General features: G+C 41.5%; 1 protein-coding gene across 8 annotated transcripts in view; it reads right to left on the minus strand.

Moving 5' to 3' along the window:
* The window catches only part of ARHGAP27 (Rho GTPase activating protein 27), a 565,511-nt gene that overhangs the window by 10,505 nt on the left and 535,457 nt on the right, over window positions 1-19,549 (minus strand). For all 8 annotated transcript variants that reach the window (XM_069238073.1, XM_069238077.1, XM_069238076.1 and 5 more), the window contains 2 exons: window positions 9,815-9,892; window positions 8,573-8,707 (listed from right to left, as the gene is read on the minus strand). In XM_069238073.1, the coding sequence (XP_069094174.1) occupies window positions 8,573-8,707; window positions 9,815-9,892 (213 nt within the window). The remainder of the gene's footprint in view (window positions 1-8,572; window positions 8,708-9,814; window positions 9,893-19,549) is intronic.

Genomic DNA, 19,549 nt, shown 5'->3' on the forward strand with positions numbered 1-19,549 from the left:
TCTTAAAACCACATGCGAGGCAATGGAGTTGCTGCACTACTTCTCTTAGACCTCTCGGCTGCCTTTGATATGGTTGACCATGACACCCTAATTCAAAGACTCCACAAAGCAGGCATAATGGGACTGCTCTCAACTGGATTACATCTTAACTTCAAAACAAAACTAACATTATCAATTCTCCCCTTCTCATCCAAACACTACCTCACAAAAGCAGGAGTCCCCCAAGAATCAATCATCTCACCTTTACTTTTCAACATCTACATGATATCATCACCAGAACTGATCAATTATTTTCAACTCACATAATACAACTATGCAGATGACACACAAATACTCAAATTAGAATGCCCCAAGGACACTGAAAAGTCACAAATCATCAGTTGCCTCAGAACCGTTGATCAGTGGATGACTCAGAGCCATCTCAAACTAAATGCTTCCAAAACGGAAACACTCACACATGGTGACTGGAAAAAGTATGACCCACTGTGCGCCTGGCTGGACGATCTCGGACCACCTCCTCAATTATCCGAGGAAGTTAAAAACGTTGGAATTACCATGGACTCCAAGTTAACAAGGAATGCCCAAGTGGACAAATTAGCATGCACAAGCTTCACCACCTTGAAGACTCTCCGACGCATCTTCCCCCACCTCGGTTTTCCACACAAGGTGCAGGCTACTATCTCTCTTGTACTATCCAAACTAGATTATGTCAATGGCCTCTATCATGGATCTTCTTTATCTATTATGAAAAAACGACAACGTATTCAGAACTCCGCTGCCAGGCTACTATTACATGTAAAGCGACAAGCCCACATCTCCCCTGCCTTAAGACCACTACACTGGTTACCCATTGCCAGAAAATCCACCTTCAAGCTCCTTTGTATCACCCACAAAGGTATACATGGAACAGGACCGCTTTTTATCAGAAACAAAATAACCAAGTACATTCAACAAAGAAACCTCCGCTTAAGATTGGCACCCCGCCTTAGAACACCACCATACAAGAAAAAGACTATAGGTGGAACATCCTTATCCGTTCAAGCAGCCAAACTATGGAATTCATAACCCCCAAATATAAGATCCACAGAAACCTATCTTGTCTTCAGAAGACTACTCAAAAGTTGGCTCTTTCCTTCATAACCACCATATTAAAACAGCAAGGGACTGCATATGCCTGTGTTGATAAATATTTTTAATCTGATTATGTGTATACTCTAGATATGTATAGTTCTTTAGGAAATATGTACTATGTCATAATAATAAATTACACACATACTCTTTAAACCTGTTTAACAAATGTATATTTACTCACGGTTAAACATATATATACACACATATATATATATATATATATATATATATATATATGTGTGTGTGTATGTATATGTGTGTGTGTGTGTGTGTGTGTATATCCATATATATGTGTATGTTATTTTAGGCTTAACATGTTCATAGGTCATAAGTTGTTATATTAGATACTTATGAATCCCTGCTCTCGTTTTTATATCACACTGATCAAATGATTTATTATCATAAGCATTTCCCTATTCAAAAACTGAGGAAAGATAAATAAATTTTAGAAAAGTACACTTATTAATTAACTTCAAATATTACAAATCTGGAAAGTCTGTGTTTATACAATACTACTTTTCTTCTAATATCATTATACTCATTATTATATTCTTTGAACACATATTCCCTTACTATGTATTTACATATCTATTTATTTCTCTAGTCCTACTGAACTAGAGAAACAATTTAATAAAAATAAAGACAATAAAACCTATAAATAAAATTCAAATCATAAATAAGTAAATGACAGTAAAAAAATGAATAAATAAAAATAATGATTAAATATATATATATAAATAAAATTATAAATAAAAATAATAATAATAATAATATAAATGTACTCTATTGTAAGCTTTACTTTGTCTACCCATCACCATATGGCATGTCTCTATCAATCTATCCTCCTTCCCTGCTCTGACTCATCCCAAACTCATTCTACTACTTTCATCTCCAAAATAACCCTGCCTAAGCTCTTCCCTCCTATTCCACATAAAGCTCACCCGAACCTCAGTTTACTACCATGATCTCCCAGACAACCCTACTAAATTTCCCCTCATTTATCTAACCTTTCACTCATCCAAAACCCCTCCTGCTACTATGATCTCCCTAACCCTTTCCACAGACTCTTCCCTCCTCCATCTCTCCTTTACTCATCCCAAGGCTCATACTATTACTATAAACTCCCAATTAACACTTCTGGATTCTTCCTTCCTCTATCCCTCCATTACTCTAGTCAATCCAACTAACAAACTCACATACCCTCTGCTCAACTTAACTCATAATAATACTAAAACTGTACTCATATTTCCCTATGCTAATCCACCACTAATTCCTATTGGGTTCCAGAATACCGTGCTACTCGCCAAAATGCGCTTCAACGCTTCATCAGGGGTAGGAAGCACTATATAAATAGTATTACAATACAACCCTTAGTGGAGGAAGTATCACTAGGTCTGGCACAGTTTCAGGATTGGGGAGAAGCACCGGGATTATCGAATGGTAGATCTGCAGGGAAAGATTCCATTCCTGCTGAATTTTATACATGATCTCTCATCATTGATCTTGGAACTGGTGGTGAGCTTCGATAATGTCCCTAGAGACATACCATCATGGAAAGAAATAACTATAGTAGTGTTTTTTAAAAAAAAGAAAAAGATCTAATATACACTGGGTTCTCTAGAATGTTTTTAATTAAATCTTACACTAAGCCCTAGTCTACGGTGACTAGTTTATGAATTAGCAAAGTTGATGTTGCCAGTTCAAGATGGGTTTATATCTAGGTGGAATACCACCTTCTATAATAATACTGTAAATTCTATTTTAAATGCAGGTGGCGCTGCACACATTAAGGCTGGGATAATCCCACTGGATGTAGAAAAATCATTTAAAAGCGGAAGTTAGGATTTGTTTCAAAGTGTCTAGATCAGATATCAACATTATAGAAGGAACTTCTGGCCCCATTAGTTAATAAGGGGTTGCATTCTGCCAGATCAAATCACAAAGGGGCACGGGCAGTATTGCCACCTATCACCCTTACATTTTGCCGTTTACCCGAGTGATTGTAATTCATATAAGGAAATCTAAAGTTGTAGTCCCAGTTGTTCTGAATGGTTGTAAAAGTAAACTAAGCATAAGCACATTACATTGCCATCTTTACTACAGATATTTAGTCAGCAACTAAGACAATACAGCTCTAGATTATGGAGCTTAGTCATGTGCTGCAATATCATGTGAACACTAAAATAACCAATCACCGTGTGTTGGACCTGGCCCTTTCACAGGGTCATTCCCCAGACTTTTTGCTTTTTGCCTCCCTATTTTTCTGACCTTTGTTGGCTGACGTTTTGACTGTGAGCACTTTTTCCACTGCTAACCAGTGCTAAAGTGCATGTGCTCTCCCTTACAAAATTGGTATGATTGGATTATACCTAATTGGCATATTTAATTTACCTATAAGTCCCTTGTAAAGTGGTATCCCTATACCCAGGGCCTGTAAATTAAATGCTACCAGTGGGCCTGCAGCGATGCTTGCGCCACCCACTGAAGTAGCCTGTCAAACCTATCTAAGGCCTGCTAGCGCAGAGACTGTGTGTGCAGTTTCCTGCCACAGGGACCTGGCCTCTAAATTTACTTGCCAGGCCCAGACCTCCCCTTTTACTACATGTAAGTCACCCCTAAGGTACGCCCTAGCTGGCCCTTTGGACAAGGTGCCATGTATGTAGAAGGCAGGACATGTGCCATGTTGCATGGCCTGTCCTGGTAGTGACAAACAGCCTAACTTGGTGTCTCACTGCTGTGAGTGCTGCCTCCTCATAGGATTGCATTGGAAATGCCCTGCCTTATGTGTAAGGGGTATTGTCTGATTTATGAGGGGTAGCGTAGGCATGTTTGGTATGGTTGTTATAGTGGTGAGAAATGCTGCTTACTGGTGTAGGTGTAATTTGTATTACTATCACAGAAATGGCACTTCTAGAAAGTGCGCATTTATCTGTGCTTATGACTTTGGGGTTTTGCAGCTTGTCTCCAATCCACGTCTGGGCAGACTGACAGTTGGGACTTTGTGCATACTTCTCAGACAGCCTGAACACAGGAAGGGTGGAGGTGACACAGAGGTGCATCTACATATTGTACAGCCTTCCTGGGCTGAGAGAAGGGAGAGGCGGGGCACACCTGCATTTGTAAAGACTGTGCCCTGGCCTCACACTATAGGGTCGTTAACCCCCCACTGATGTTTGGAGCCTGTGCTGAAAGGAGAGAGGGGGCACTCCCAGAACCAGTTGTAACTGGCTGGAACCTCCTCTCCCTACCATTGTAAAACACACTGTAACCCTAGTATAAGTACAGGGGAATTTTCCCCACAATTTGAACATTCATGGAACTGGAAACTGGACACTAAACGCTGATGAATGGATTCACCAGGAAACCACCTTGGACTGCTGCTGTTGTGCTGACCTGTGACCTGCCTGGTCCCTAGGAGGAACTGCCACCATCTGCACCCCTTGTGCTGGCCTGTAGCTGGGCCCACCAGCCCTGTGCTTTTTCTTGCTTGTTGTTCCCAGCCTTGTCTGTAGCACTTGGGGAAAGCGCTCTCTCTTGAATTGCCGCAGAAAGATCACTGCCGCAGCCCAGGATTCCGATGTGCCTTAGCGCTTGGAAAAGCACTTTATTTTTATCCCTGGAATCACCACCGCAACCCGGCTTGTGGAAGGGCCCTTGCGCTTTGTGAAGCGCTCTCTTAATTGCTCAAATCACCGCTGCGACCCGGGCGTAGCATTTTTCCTTTAGCGCAAGGATCGTGCTCTTGCTAGTGCCCCCGGGGCACCTGGAAAGTAAGACAGGAGCGAGCGCGCACCAAACAGTGCCCCGGGGCGAAGCAAGCTTCTGGACGCGTCCCCGGGGTACTTGCAGGCACCATCCATGGTGCCGGCTCCTCGTGCCAGCCCAGGTCTAGCTGGGAAGTGGCTTGCGCACCAAATCGGGTGCGGCCGCTGGTCGAGCAGGAAGGAAGCCTCATCGGAGGCCCCTGCCTTCTTTTCTCCCCTTTTTGGCAGCCGCACCACGGACGAGAGCGGCTGCCTACTCCTAAGCAGGACACGGGGTGGGAAGGGAGTTCCCTTTCCCCCGGTCACTGCGCTAGGGGCGTGATCGCCCCAAATCCCTGATTCTTTGTGGCTCTTGGGCCCCCCCTTTCGGAGAGGGCCTTTAGAGCCCAGGGGGGGGCCCATAAGGATCACAGGTCCCCAGAGGGGCCTGTTCTTTTTATTGTAGAGGGGGTGCAGACTGCCCCTCTCCCCCAAGAGACCTCAGAGGCCCCCGTTTTGCGCATAGGAGCACCAGGGGCCCCATTGTTCGTCTTCTAGGCACTGGGAGTGCCTCTTCATCAGAAATCAGGTACTTTCTAGGGAATCTGGGCTCCAGGAGCCTAGTATAGACTTTTGGGGATTGTTAGATTTCCTGCCTGTTTTTCTACTCTTACATATATGTGCTACTGTTCCTTCTGGGCAGGTCTAGCTGATATGTATCTTTATGACGTGTGAGATATTCTCTAATGTTCTTTGTATGGGTATTTAGGAATGGTTCATGACAAGTGCATATAACTTTTACTGTAATTCCTGACTACTGCTTATGTTGCAGAATCCTGAGTACTTATGTGTTCTAACGTGACAACTGAGTATTCTTGCAGAGTATTAGTAACTTGTGTAACATTCTGACAACTGCTAAGGTAGCAGGGTATTACTTACGTGTAATGTTGGTCTAATTATGTTTTGTGCAATACTGATTATTTTTACATAGCTCAGTGTTGTGTTTACTTTGTGGTGTACATTTTGTGTCACGTGTGTTGTGTGTGTTGTGCCAACGCTTTACACATTGCCTCTGGGATAGGCCTGACTGCTCGTGCCAAGCTACCAAGGGGGTGAGCAGGGGTTGTCTTGGACGTGTAACCCCCTTGCCCTGACTAGAGTGGGTAGGTTCTGCCTGGCTGAGGTGCATACCCTAGCCAACCAGAAACCCCATTTCTAACACTGTGAATATATAAAAAAAATCAATGTGTATAGTTCTGGATGGCTCCTGGAAAACAAAATCAGAACAAAGCAAAAACCAAAAAAGGGATTCACAAATTTAAAGGAAACTCAAGCCATCTACTGAGAATTTTGTGCAGTACTATAGTAGGCCAAGATGTGCCTTATGTTAATATGAAACTGAAGGGTTGGTTCGGGTTTGGCAGATATTAAATATAATTTTTATGCTGCAATGGCTAGTTCTGTGGCAGAGCCAATGGAAGGTTTTAGCCAATGGCACACTTCGTTTTTAGCTCACTACTGGAAAGTCATACATTTCCATTGTGCTATGAGTCTATTTATTTTAAGAAGCCACTCTTTGAAACCTCATGGGCCATTTGCTCAATACATATATATGTTTTTTTTTGCCTGTTTTATGGCAGGGGAGCTGGAGTTAAGTAGGTTGAAAGAATTATGATGGAATGGAGATGGTAAGTGGAACGTATTTTTTCTTCTGTGGTGTGATTGCTTGGATTTGTATAGCCAAAGTCTGGCTTGGAACCCAGCATTAGATTTTGGTGGTACACATCTACAGATATCCATTCTATACTATAATATCTATACTGTCCAATGGAGGTATCAATACTGGAAAATATGGACAGAAGATTTATGATGGACAGAATTTGAGGCCCAGTAAGAAAATGGCAAGGAAGAAGTGTGGATGGGGCGCTTGAGATACAAAGGTCTTCTCTCTCCATCTCTCTGTCACCACTGAAGCAGGCCTTGATAATCAATTTATGATATAATATATTTATGTTTTGTATGCAGAGGCCAGCAGCAATGTTCAGGCCGTACCAGCTGGTACTGGTTAGCTGGGCAGTAGGAGGGAAGCCTCTGGAAGCTTGTTGTTTCCATTTAGATCAAACAGGAGGTCAGTCAACTGACCCTTTGAGTCACTTCTGGAGTCCTGGGGAAGTCCAGTCTTCTGTTAGGCTTCAGAGAGCAGGGCAACCATTTTTCTGAGTCTCCATTCGGATGAGGAATTTTGAGGGTGCCACTTTCATACTCAGTGCCAGTCTGTGTATGGGGTCATCCACTTTGTCTAACCCTCAACAGGTGCTTGTCAGTTCTTCACTTTTCCCTGGATTTGGCTCCAATCTCTCTAGGGAAACAAAGGGCAAGCAGGCCCAGATGTGGGATACGTTTGTCAGTGATAAGGTAGGCATCTTCAGAAGTCAGGAAGGGGCTGAGTACAACCCCCAGGCCACCCTGCTCAGGAGAGGGACACCCTACTCTACACCCAAAGCCCTTTTGTTTGTTCTCTGTCCAGAAGGAATACACATCATGCCACAGGACATCCATGAACAGTTGTATTACCCTGAACACTGGCAGAAATGCACATTTGGTTTAGGCAGAAAAAATACCAACCTTCAAAAAGTGCCATTTGCAGAATAGTAATTTAACATCTGACTTTACAATTTATGATGATTTAAAATAGCATTTCAAATGAGTGGAAGAAATACTTATCTATCTGCTTCCAAACTGAAGTCATAATTAAGTTTAATATGGTAACCAAGTGTTAATCTATGGAAGATTTAACCTTGCTGTGGTGAAAAACTAATTTGTGGGATTTTCACTGTAAGGACATGTAAAACTTAAATGCACCTGCCCTACTTCTTAAATAGCATGCCCCCACCCTACAAGCCTTAAGGACCTACCTTAGGGGTGACTTATAGGTATTAAAAAGTAAGGTTTGCACCTCGCAATTTTATCATGTTGAAACTGCAGTATCACACTGCACTACAGGCTACAGTGGCAGGCCTGGGGCATGTTACAGTGCTAGTTTAGTGGGTGGCACAAAGATTGCTGCAGCCCACTAGCAGCATTAAATATACAAGCCCTGGGTACAGGAATTACCATCTAATAGGGACTTTCAGGTAAATTAAATGTATCAATCAGAGGTATACGAATGTTCTCAGCTTTCGAAAAGAGAGCACAAACACCGATTAGAAGGGGTAAAGGGTGTAGAGTCCCAATGTCTAAAAAAACAGGGTTAATAAAAATAGGGTAGTGAAAACAAAAATCTGGCGGCATATCACCAATAAATAGGATGATTTACAGCAAATGCTAACTAGGCACTTCAAAAATGTTCTAAGCTGTCTTACTTTAAAGTGTTATTTACAAAAAATACCATGTTTGTGGCCTAATGATTGGCCACTATTACACCAAACTGCACAACACGAAAATAATCTACAGCTGTCCTGAGTTTTCTGGAATAGGGCAGAAGGTAAAGGCAAAAAAAATATTTTGGAAATGTCATCAGTAAAGGTGAGATGGGTGGAATGATGAAGATTTCAGCTTTTTCTTTCCTATGAAATGTATTACACATTTCCAAACAACAGAATGCATTAATGCATATTATTACACAGAACAAATGCTGTTTCATTTAATCCCCTTCTATCTACAATAACTCAATTATGGATTTTCCCTCTTGTTCATACTTATTGCACTGATGAATCTATCAAAATGGCTGAAGGGAAAGAGAGGTTCTGGTAGCTCTCGGAAAAATAACTTCAGTGCTCCCGTGATAACATGGACGTCCTCCCAGCGGCCATCATCCAAGTTCAGATTCTCATCTAGAAGCCAGAAATACAAAAAGGCATGTCAAAATGTATACGTGTGGAGGAATATGAAATAACTGCGAGCAAGAGGGCAGAAAGGAGTAACAAGGATTCTAAGATATTAGGATAAAATATGATAGGAGGGAGAGATGCATAACATATAGAAATTCCAGGAAAACCTGAGAAAGGGTCAGAAAAAACCTATCCAGTGTGACACCAGACTAGAAGTGGCAACTACAAAAACCATAGAGAAATAGACTAGAGCTCATTAGAAACAGGGTACTTAAGGATATAACTGTTCAGTGTGATGGAAGCAAGCTTTTAAATAGTCCATCAGATCCTGTGTTAGGAACGAAAAGTCCCACACATATCCAACTCTGCCTCAACAGAGCACCAAAATGACTTAACACATTCACTTGGATGAAATGGACTTGTTGCTCTTCAAGTGTTCCAAGTGGACCGAACATGACGGTTAATGTTACCACTGATAAGACGTGGCATATTATATGACCTATACATCAACTGTGAAACACAGTAGAGAGACAATTCATTACACTTTCCACAACTACATAGGTTTGGCCAGCAGGCCACATGATACTACTACAGAGACTCACCAAATGGAAAACCTTCATTTTCCAAACCATGTCACCATAGTTGCTCGGGCAAGTAACATTTGAAAGCACTTCATGCCCACAAAGACTACGGGTTGGAAAAACTCACTAATCACAGTTTGATGACACTGGACATTAGGAGGCCAGGTAATTGTAGAAATACATTGCAACATAAACACAGCACAGCATAACATATTGAGCTTGAATTGACAGAATGAAAGAAGCATACTGAGTAAGTGCATTAGCAGCATTCCTTGCTTAGCACACATTTAGGGACTCAATTGTAGTAGTAAAGGGAATAATGGCAAGTGAGACATTATTATGATTAACAATGAGGCCAAAAAAGTGATCCGGGGGAAAGCAAGAACTTCACTCAAATTCTCATGCATCTGAAGGTAGCAGCTTTACCACTTTACCACACAAGACTCAAGTCTGCCACTGCTATGCTATAAGAATTATTACAAAGCATGGACTGCAGGGCATGAAACATGCTAAAAGTCACGGAACATACCATGATCCACCTTGAAGCGTAGTTTCTGTATTGTTGCCAGATTGCCACTTACTCGATAAAGGCCATCGATATCCAAACCTGTAAAGATCATAAGATTTGTTCAACATATCAAACATGCAGGACTGGCAGCACAATCAAGAAGGAAAGCGAACTGTGGAACTCATTTTGCCCATACCCAGCAGATCGGACTGGAAACCCAAAGCAGTCCTAGCAATTTTTTTCAGACCAGCCCCTTCTATGGGAGGCTCTCCCCCACCAATACAATTTGGCAAAATATGGGAAAAATGGTGTATTCCACAACAGATATTCCACTATATATTCAACGGTGTTAATTTTTAAATGACGAACGTAGAGTGCACTAGGATTCGGCGTACTTTATTAGGGCTCCTTAATAATTCCCTCACAATCACCCTCCAGCAGTGCCTCCCATCTCGCCATATCTCACATGTGTTTCATTTGTTTTATAGCACCTCTCATATCAGTGCAGGGTGTCGGAGTACTCTACATTATACACAGACAATGAATCATACATGTGTAAATTAGTGTAAATTACACAAGGCAAAGGGCACTACAAGGTGTGGGATTCACGTCAAACATACTGGAAGGCATTTTTTAAGAGTGCTTGGTCGGGGGTAGCATACACTCAGGATTCAGAAGGTAACAGCAGTTAGGGTTGTCTTTACTAAAAATAATTTGTTTCAACTTTAACAAACCCTTTTTTTTTAGCAAAATTAGGATAATGAAAGACTGGGAAAAATATAACTTTCTGACCTGAACCATGCAGTTTGCATGCAGCTCCATGACTGCCCGTCATAACTCACTGTGCTAGATTATGATTGTAACTTATGAACTGCACAGTGACAAAAGCATCTCTGTGGCAAAAGCAGTTACCCACTGAGCTATGCATATAAAATACTGTTCTGTGATCTGCACAGTACACGCTCTTTGCAGCAGGCATATTAAACCACAATCTCTCTCTCCAGCAGGTACATTAATTACCAGAGTTATCTTTGCACTTTTTCTTGTTTCCTGAAAACTGTTGGATATACAAGGAACTCTACAATGCTTTTAAAACTGCTACAAAACCGGACTCCAGTAACAAAAGCAGCCCTTCCACCCTTCCAGACTCCTGCAAAAATGCCCAATGCCCGGTATGGCCAGTCTGGCCATGATATCCAGGACATACTGTTTGGTGTCCACTGCACTATTTATATTCTCTTCTATATCTTCCTGCAGCACAACCCTTCTAGAACAATTCACAGTGCGACAACAGTGGAAAAGAGATCGATGCAGCAAAGGGAAAACACACTGGTCTTCATGATGAGCGACCTGCTGTTTCCCAAAAGCTGGAATTACGGATTTATCATTACCGGGGTTCCCGGTAATTAAGGATGTCTGGAAATAACAAATATTACATGTTTTTGGAGAACATGTTTTTCTCCTGAATCTGCTGGTGAAACACACACATTTCAATGTTCCCAGTAGCTCTTGTTATGGGGCCGAATCAGAATTGAAGGCCCACTCATAATCACAGACTAACTCATGCATATGATTCATATTTATATGATTTAATTTTAACGCGAGTACTGTAAGGAAATACAATAGAGTTCCAACTTCAACTTACTTCAAAGTGAAAAGGAGCAACCAATGTGCATAATGTAACAATTTAGGACTAATGACAATGCTTCCAGAATTATTCTCAATTATATCTAGTGTTTATGGAGTTACAGAAGTACTTCCTACCTCCAAATGCATCCAAATTCTGGCCCTAAATTCCCGCGTCTCACCATTGTTGCTTTAAAATCAGCCAGTCAGTGCTATATTCGTCATCTAATCAGGAATCAAAACGTAGGCCTGATTTCTGGTGCAGGCTTAATTAGCAAGCATTATTAAAGTCATCAAACTATTTAAAATAATGTGTTTTTCCCAGAATTTTCTGTAGATCTACGAAGCCTAAGCCCTAGTCTTGATCCTCATTCATCTAGCTCAGCTGAATAGGTGGAGCCCAAATCAGCCCACCTATTCTCTGAAGTCTCCAAGTACCGGTTTGTGAAGAACACGCCCTGCCTGCGATAAATATCCCCGAATGCATATATACAAAATCATTGATTTTATTGCTTTGCTTATAAAATGTAATCAAACCTTTGCTGCCAGCTGTGCTAATCCATTGTATAGGTCGACTAAGTAAGTATAATTTCCCTCAGGAATCATTTAACAAAGTGTGGTTGATGTATGCCACTGTTTTAAAGATTGACTATAGATCATACTTCTTTGACACTGACAAAACTTTGGAGTTCACCTGCCTATAAAATGTAAATGCCAAGTTATTATACAACACTTGGCAAAAGCACATAATTTTGGCAAATGAGCGAAATGAGCCAGTGAAATGAAGGCGGTTTCCCAAGAATTCCATTGACCATAAGCAGTGCTTAATTTTGACTGGTTATTTAGGTGGGGCCCACCAGTACTCTTTGAGTTAGAGCAGTGGTTCCCAACCTTTTGACTTCTGTGGACCCCCACTTTATCATTAGCGGAACCCAGGGAGCCCCACTGAATCGTTATTGGAATCCAAGACCCCCCTCTGAGTCATTACTGGAAGCCAGGGACCCGGGTCCAAACATTGTTGTTGATTTGACACAAAAAATACAGAAACAAGCTTTCATAAAACACATACACAAATGATAACACATTTTATTTAATTGGTGCTTTTCTAAATTTAATTGAAGCTACACATCGTCCATACTATATTCTGTTTGATGTACCTGCACTGCTTCTACAAAACAATTTGAGGATGTTAATTTAGTTGTTAGACTCCAGTTTAAAATTCCTTGACATTTACAGTACATTTCAAAATGTTCAATTGTACATTTAGCCACTTTATTTATATACACATTATTATTATTTAATTTTCTAAGCAGTCGCGGGCCACTGAGGAGGCTTCATGGACCTCTAGGGGTCCCCGGACCACAGTTTCGGAACCACTGATCTCGAGCAACAGAGACAAATAAAACAAAAGTGGGAAAGAACGAAGAATAGAAAGACTGGAAAACAGTGACAACAGTAGAGAGCAGGGATGAAAAAGAAACTGCAAAAGTACAATAGCGAGGCAGGGAGTATTTGGTCAAGGATTAAAAATGTATAATATGGAATGAAGACTGTGCAACCTTGGTATTTGGCAGACAGTTTTGGCCACATGCATATGAGCAAAACTTTGGGTACTGGGAGATTAATAAAGCACTAATCAAAAGCATTTTTAGCTGGAGTGGAAGCCGTTGCCATTTTGACAAACTTGCGGTTCCCTTGTCTCATTAAAAGGTGGGCAAGTATCAGGTTTAGGCTACGTTTGTTCTCTGTTCATCAGGTCCATTTTGTTCTGAGGAACAAACTCCAGGTTTGGCAGATTAAGGCAAAACAAAAACAAAAAACCTTTGCTGAGTGGGAGCAGCAAACAAAGCGCCCACTCGCAGTGGTCGAACTCAAAGCGTTCAGGCATCTATCCAGAATGTGCTGAGGGATCCCTGAATTTCCCGTGTCTTTATTACATTCATAGGCCTTAGGCTGAATAGGGACCCCTCAAGGGTGGGAGGCCCCTGCACCGCATGGGCTGCAGGAACCTGTCTCACACCCCAGTACACTCGGCCCAGGTCAGGAACTTCATTGAGAACGCTTCACCAACGGCTTCACTGAAGGCACAGAGATCTTCAGCTGCCTGGCAAGGATCTCCTATACCGACAGGTATTCTTCTACCAGGAGACCTGAGGCCATGGCTTCTGCTTACTTGGCAGGCTCATGGACCAGCCACTAGCATCTAAGTACACTGCTGGGGTTTATTTACTGTAATGTGTGGAAAAGTCAACTGTCTACAATACCGTGCCACCTCCACCAGAGCCTTTCAAAATATTTTTTTTAAGTAATTAGGGCAGGAAAGACAGCCTTAGCAAAATTAGAAACCTAGCATATCCCACTTGCAGCAGGTGAGGAAAGAAATGATATCTTAGCTCTACGTGGCCCTATGAAAAATGCCAAGATGGAAGACAGCATCATTCAGTTCAAGACCTTTTGATAATTTGTTTTCAAATCATGTTTTAAGAAGTCTGCAGTCTGATCACATACAAATGGTAAGCTGGCTGAGTAGTCTAAATTTGTTAAAGCTCATCTCATACTGAACTAAAGCATTCCATTGAAGGAGAAAAAGGGAGGCTACTAAAAGATTGAAAAATGGTAAGCCAGCTGGGCCAGAAGTCTTCCCCTAAAATGTATTGAAACACTTAGTAGATAAAATCCGACACATAACATACTTGCCAACGCTACTGATCTGGGAGGTAGGCTACTGCTTTGGTAGCCCCAACAGCGCCTATGGTTTTAGCAAATCCAACACCTATTCATGGGCCTGGGCATGATGGATGAATTCATCAAACTGCAGTGAAAAACAAACCCGAAATAAAACTCAAGCTGCCTCAAAGCACAACATTCAGTAGCCCCTGCAGCCAATGAGAAGCCATTGAGGGCGGGCCTTGAGGGCGAGGCAGTTTTGCGTCCATTACTTACCGGTTATGGCATTACTCCTAGTCCGACTCCCTCGCCTCCCTTTCCGTTGGTGTTGAAAGGAAGGCGAGGGAGGGACGGGAAGTAACGTGCTCCTCCTAGGTTCAGTGTGAACGCTTTTGGGTCGTATTAGTGGGAAGAACGAATAACAAGAAAGCTCCTATGGGAGAGGTGATCCTGTTGGATCCTCTTACCTTGGCAGGACTATGTAGATACATAAAGGCAGACATTTCATTTTAAAGTTAGAATTTCCGCACAAATGCCCCTTTTGCTACTCTTAGTGCAGGCATCTCTGATGTTTTCTGAGCGGGCTTGCTTTCAATTGCGTCACCCTCCGTCACATGTATGTTCAGCTACACATGCTCTTGGTGGCGACCAGTGGGAATGCCTGTTTCTCTCGTGTTTGGCGACTTTGAGAAGTGCGCATTCCGTTTTGCATTGCTAGAAGCTTGAAGCTTAGCAGGTGCTGCTCTGAAGATGTTTGTGTGTGGGACACGTGATTGTAGATGATACAATGTGTAGCAGGCGAGTGTGCATGAGTGAGAGCCTAATGGCTGGAGAAAACGTGCTAAAGAAGGAGAATATGCAGGGAAGAAATACGAAAGAGAAGACGGAAGTGGCGGGAAGGTGAGCCAGCGGGACAGTTTGTAATAAGAAAGACACCAAGGAAAGAAAGGAACCAAATGAATAAGCGTTTTGGAGAAGTAAAGTGGGAGGAGAAAGTGCCTGCTTTAAACAAACTGAGAATGAGAACGTGTCTTTGTTGGATAAAGTGATGACGGAGCGTTGGCTATTATTAGCAGCACAACCAAGGGGAGTTTTTCTCTAATGCAAAGCTCTGGATATTTTCAGAGATAGTAGTCTGTGATTAACACATTGAAAACGCAGGTGAATCTGCATTATATCACTAGAGGAGGTCTACTTAATCCTGTTATTATCAAAGACAAAGCTGTGCGTATCAGCAAGATCAGAATGAGTTTTAGTACTATCACAATCAAGCCTCTAAGTACCTCTGAGGATATCATTAGCAGGACTCTAACTGCATATGCAGTAATAGCAGTACTGTAGGCAGTGCTTTAAATGGAAAAATAGAAGTGCAGGTACTCTCTATCAGAGTACCTGCTTGTTTCTGAGAAGTGCAGGTACTCTCCAATTAAAAGTATTACGTTTTTCTTGAGATATGCCGGTACTCTCCCTCTCAAAATAAAAAAGTGCCGGTACTCAGTACCGGAGAGTACCGGCCCATTTAAAGCACTGACTGTAGGTGAGAAATAATATTAACTCTAACAGCTCCAAGATCATATGATGTAGCATTCCGTTCTGTGGCAACTGTAGAAGTGTTTTCCAGGGGGCACTCAACGGGTCACAGGTAAAACAGGTGGGGCTAAGGTGAAGGGTGTGTCTGTGTGTTTGCGTGTGGGTGTGAGCACACATAGGTTTATATGAACACACACGTTTACCTAAAATGTTTAAATATGGTTGTGTATGCATATGTAGATGCAGATATGTCCAAACAAAGTGATATTTTAACTAAACGTGCAGGCTTATATATTTCCACAAACAATCACCTAATTGCAGTGGAAGGTGGCTGGATATAATAAAGTGTGGTGCAATGCGCGGTGTATGTTTTTTCTGTGATATTCAACAGCTTTATCGGCCCCGCCCAAGCGGTGCCAGAATAAACGGAGCAGGAGAACGGCCCCATTTGACTCCCACGCTCTCCCAATACACCAATGTTTCTGTGATGTCATCACCAGGCAAATAATTTTTGAAACCTCAAAATTCCTACCTTTTTTAGTCACATTATGTTGTAAAGTAAGAAAAAGTGAATGAGCGCTTTATTAACATTTTCCTTGGTGGGAAATTTGGTGGGGGTTTGACTAGGAGTGTTTAAATCAGTCTATTATCTGCCTCGTTCCCAAACCTGGAAAGGATCTCAATAGTTGTGAGGGAAAGTGGCCTAACTCCTTGCAAAATAATACTTATATGTCTACTCAGGGATTCCCGGCCAATAGGTTGAAATACTATGACACTTTCTGTACACAATGATCAAAGTGTCTTTATACCCTCCGGGGAACTAAGTGATTTTTATTGGGGAGTTGGTGTAATAAACGAGACTATAGCAAACTCCACCCATTGACAATTTATACCGTAGATGCTGCCAAAACGTTCAGTTGAGTGAATGAGTCTGTCTGTGGGTCTCATTGAAGTTGTCTGTTTAGGGAGCAAATAATAACAGCAATATGAAAGCCGCATCGGTCCCATATGGAAACATATGTATTAATGGGCATCTGGAAGACAGATTCAAAATATTGAGAGGCACAAGACTCGGTCGCCTCCTTTCTTCGGGTTTATTCTCTCTGTATATTCCACCATTATATCAGAAAATAAGACAGTGCTGACATTGTGTGGTAAGAAAATAGGCTTGCCTTGTTTGCTGACAACCTTAAGGTTTCGTATTCTAATACTTGAAAAACTGGTGAAACTTAGTTAATAAAGATAAACCAATGGGCTGGCATTTAGACTACACCTTACCTCATGTGGTAGCGGAACCGAGGTACCTGCACATACAGATCACTATGGACTTGATTATACTCCAATCTTAAGAAAACCACACACAAAAATCAAGCATCTCCCAAAAGTTGGAGCCACCTGCCACTTACTATATGAGAAAGAATAGTTATGCTGAATATGAGGGTCCTCCCTAGGCACAAATACTTTGTTTTGGAGATCCCCATTTACTGTAGGCAACCTGAAATGACGAAAGTGTAAGGAATTTAAATAGCTGTGTTTGGGAATGCAGTAAGGACTAAGGGTAGCCTGAAAGAAATTGGGGAAGTCTTTTTAAGAGAGAGGGTCTTGTTTTACCAGTCCTTCAGTTGTATTGCTTAACAATCCTTTTAAAGTATGTCAGGGGAAATCTGAGGATTATTCAGAATAGCACAATTGATCTGCTAGCCGCTGCCCCATCTAAACCTTTCCGAGATAGAAAGTTTATTTTAAAATTCTCTACTCAAATGCTTTTCAGGAAGATCAAGTTGAAGACTGCAAATGCATCTATGTTTTTCTGGGACTATGGCATACAGGTTGCAGGTATCCTTTTATTACAGGCCAAAGCAGACTATTTGGGACTTCTCAGGGTCTCTAGAATCCTTTAATATTCTTACTAAAGAAGCTGACTTTACCATTTGGGGGCTAATTGCCAAGTGGGGTATTATGTCCATGGAACACATTATATCAAGATACAGAATATAGACTTTCGAGTTTTAAATAAGATCAATTGTTGTTGTTGACACTGGCGTCTAAGCAAAGAAATTATAACAAGGCCAGCCACGTACTCGACAAGACTGTCACTCTTCCAAGGAAACAACTTAAAGAAGTAATTATAAGTCAATGATATTCAGATGTTCAGGCAGTGCCTACCATTCCACCCTATTGGAACTCAGTAAAGCGTATACTCTGTGAAATCCCGAATGAATAAACAGTGGTGATAAATTCTAGTTACTTTCTTGCATATCAAGACACTATTTATTTCTGCTAGCAAGAAAGAATACATTGCTCTATCACCTGATCCTGTTGGCAATACTGCAGCTATGCAGACACTAGATAAATAATCTTCCTCCGAACTTGTATGACTGGGAACAAGCCATGAAATATGCCTACAAGAGGGATGTAAATTCAAGCGATAAAATGCAGCCTGCATTTTCGCCATTCTGAGAAGTGGTTTGCATCTGGTTACGTTTTTCATTTGGTTGGAAATATCCTATGTTTATGCCCCAACTTGCAAAGATCCTGGGGTGCATACGACGATGAGACCTCTGTAAATAAAGTGGCCCAAATGACTCCTTAAGACGTTGGGACTCACAAAAGATAAAAAGTATCTGGTGGACATAGGAGGAAAATAACCTGCCATATACGGAACTCCGCTCTAACCATGCATACGGGTCTGATGTATCATTTTTCACAATAGCGATTACCTAATTGAGATTTTTAGCGAATCGCAATTAATTAAATCGCTATTGGAATGTAGAGAACTCCAGGAGTTTCATACTGCGATTTGCAAGGGCTCGCAAATGGACCTACCTCATTAATAGTCATGAGGTAGGTCGCAATTTGCAAGCCATTGTGAATAGCTACAATCACAGGGATAGTGGCCTGCTGGGCTCAGCAGACCACCATGTCTGTGATTGCTTTTCAATAAAGCAATCTTATTTATTTATTTATTTAAATGCAGCCCGTTTTCCTTAAAGGAAAACGGAATGCGTTTAAAAATGAAAAGTTTTCTTGTCATTTATTTTTTTAAGAGTAACAGAGGTCAGTGGGACCATGGATGCTCCTAAAAAAACGTTTTCGCATTCTTTCACAAAGGGGATTGGGTTCCTTTGCGAATGAGTTACCACCTACTTGAAGTAAATAATCATACATACCTCTGAGATTCGGTATTAGGAAGGGACGCCACTGACACGCCCCTTCCTAATATAGAATCAGTATGTAGTCACAAATCCAATTTGCGATTCGGTGTCAAGTTACCGAATCGCAAATTGGACTTGTTACATACCAAAAATCATAGCCGATTTTTGCCACACATGCATTATTTCTCATGCCCCAAGGCTTATCATGGTCGCATGGGTTTTCTAATGTCACAGGACGGATGTTTATAGACATATTCTTCATATTGCTAAGGGTTTTCCTCGAACTATAACTTTATACAAAACTTGTAAAAAACTTGGATAGTAATTATACATATCAAATCTCGGGCCTCGAAAAAGTCTTGTAAACGAAACACGTGTTGGCTGTTGCATTCCTGGACTTATGATGGCTGCTTTCCTCATGAACTATTGGAAGGCATAATAAATAATTGCTACCTTACACTTACCTCGAAGTGTTGTTTTTTATGTCTACAACAAGAAGGAATGGACTTTTATGGTGTGCCCTGGTTTGACAATATCACATACCAAAATGCATTTTTGCGATCACAAACATGTTTGATACATCTGGCCCAAAGTGAGGCCTTACATACACAGAACTTCTGAGAAGAAGGGACGTACATAGGTGACTTTCATTTTCAGAGTTTGATATAATTAAAATGGTGGCATACTTAGATTCTTCAGTTTAAACTATGGCATTACCACAGCCTGGTAACACAAGAGCTCTGACTGTAAAGGGACATTGCCATAATATGACCTTTGA

The sequence above is a fragment of the Pleurodeles waltl genome, chromosome 6, assembly GCF_031143425.1.
Source record: "Pleurodeles waltl isolate 20211129_DDA chromosome 6, aPleWal1.hap1.20221129, whole genome shotgun sequence".
NCBI classification, from domain to species: Eukaryota; Metazoa; Chordata; class Amphibia; order Caudata; family Salamandridae; genus Pleurodeles; species Pleurodeles waltl.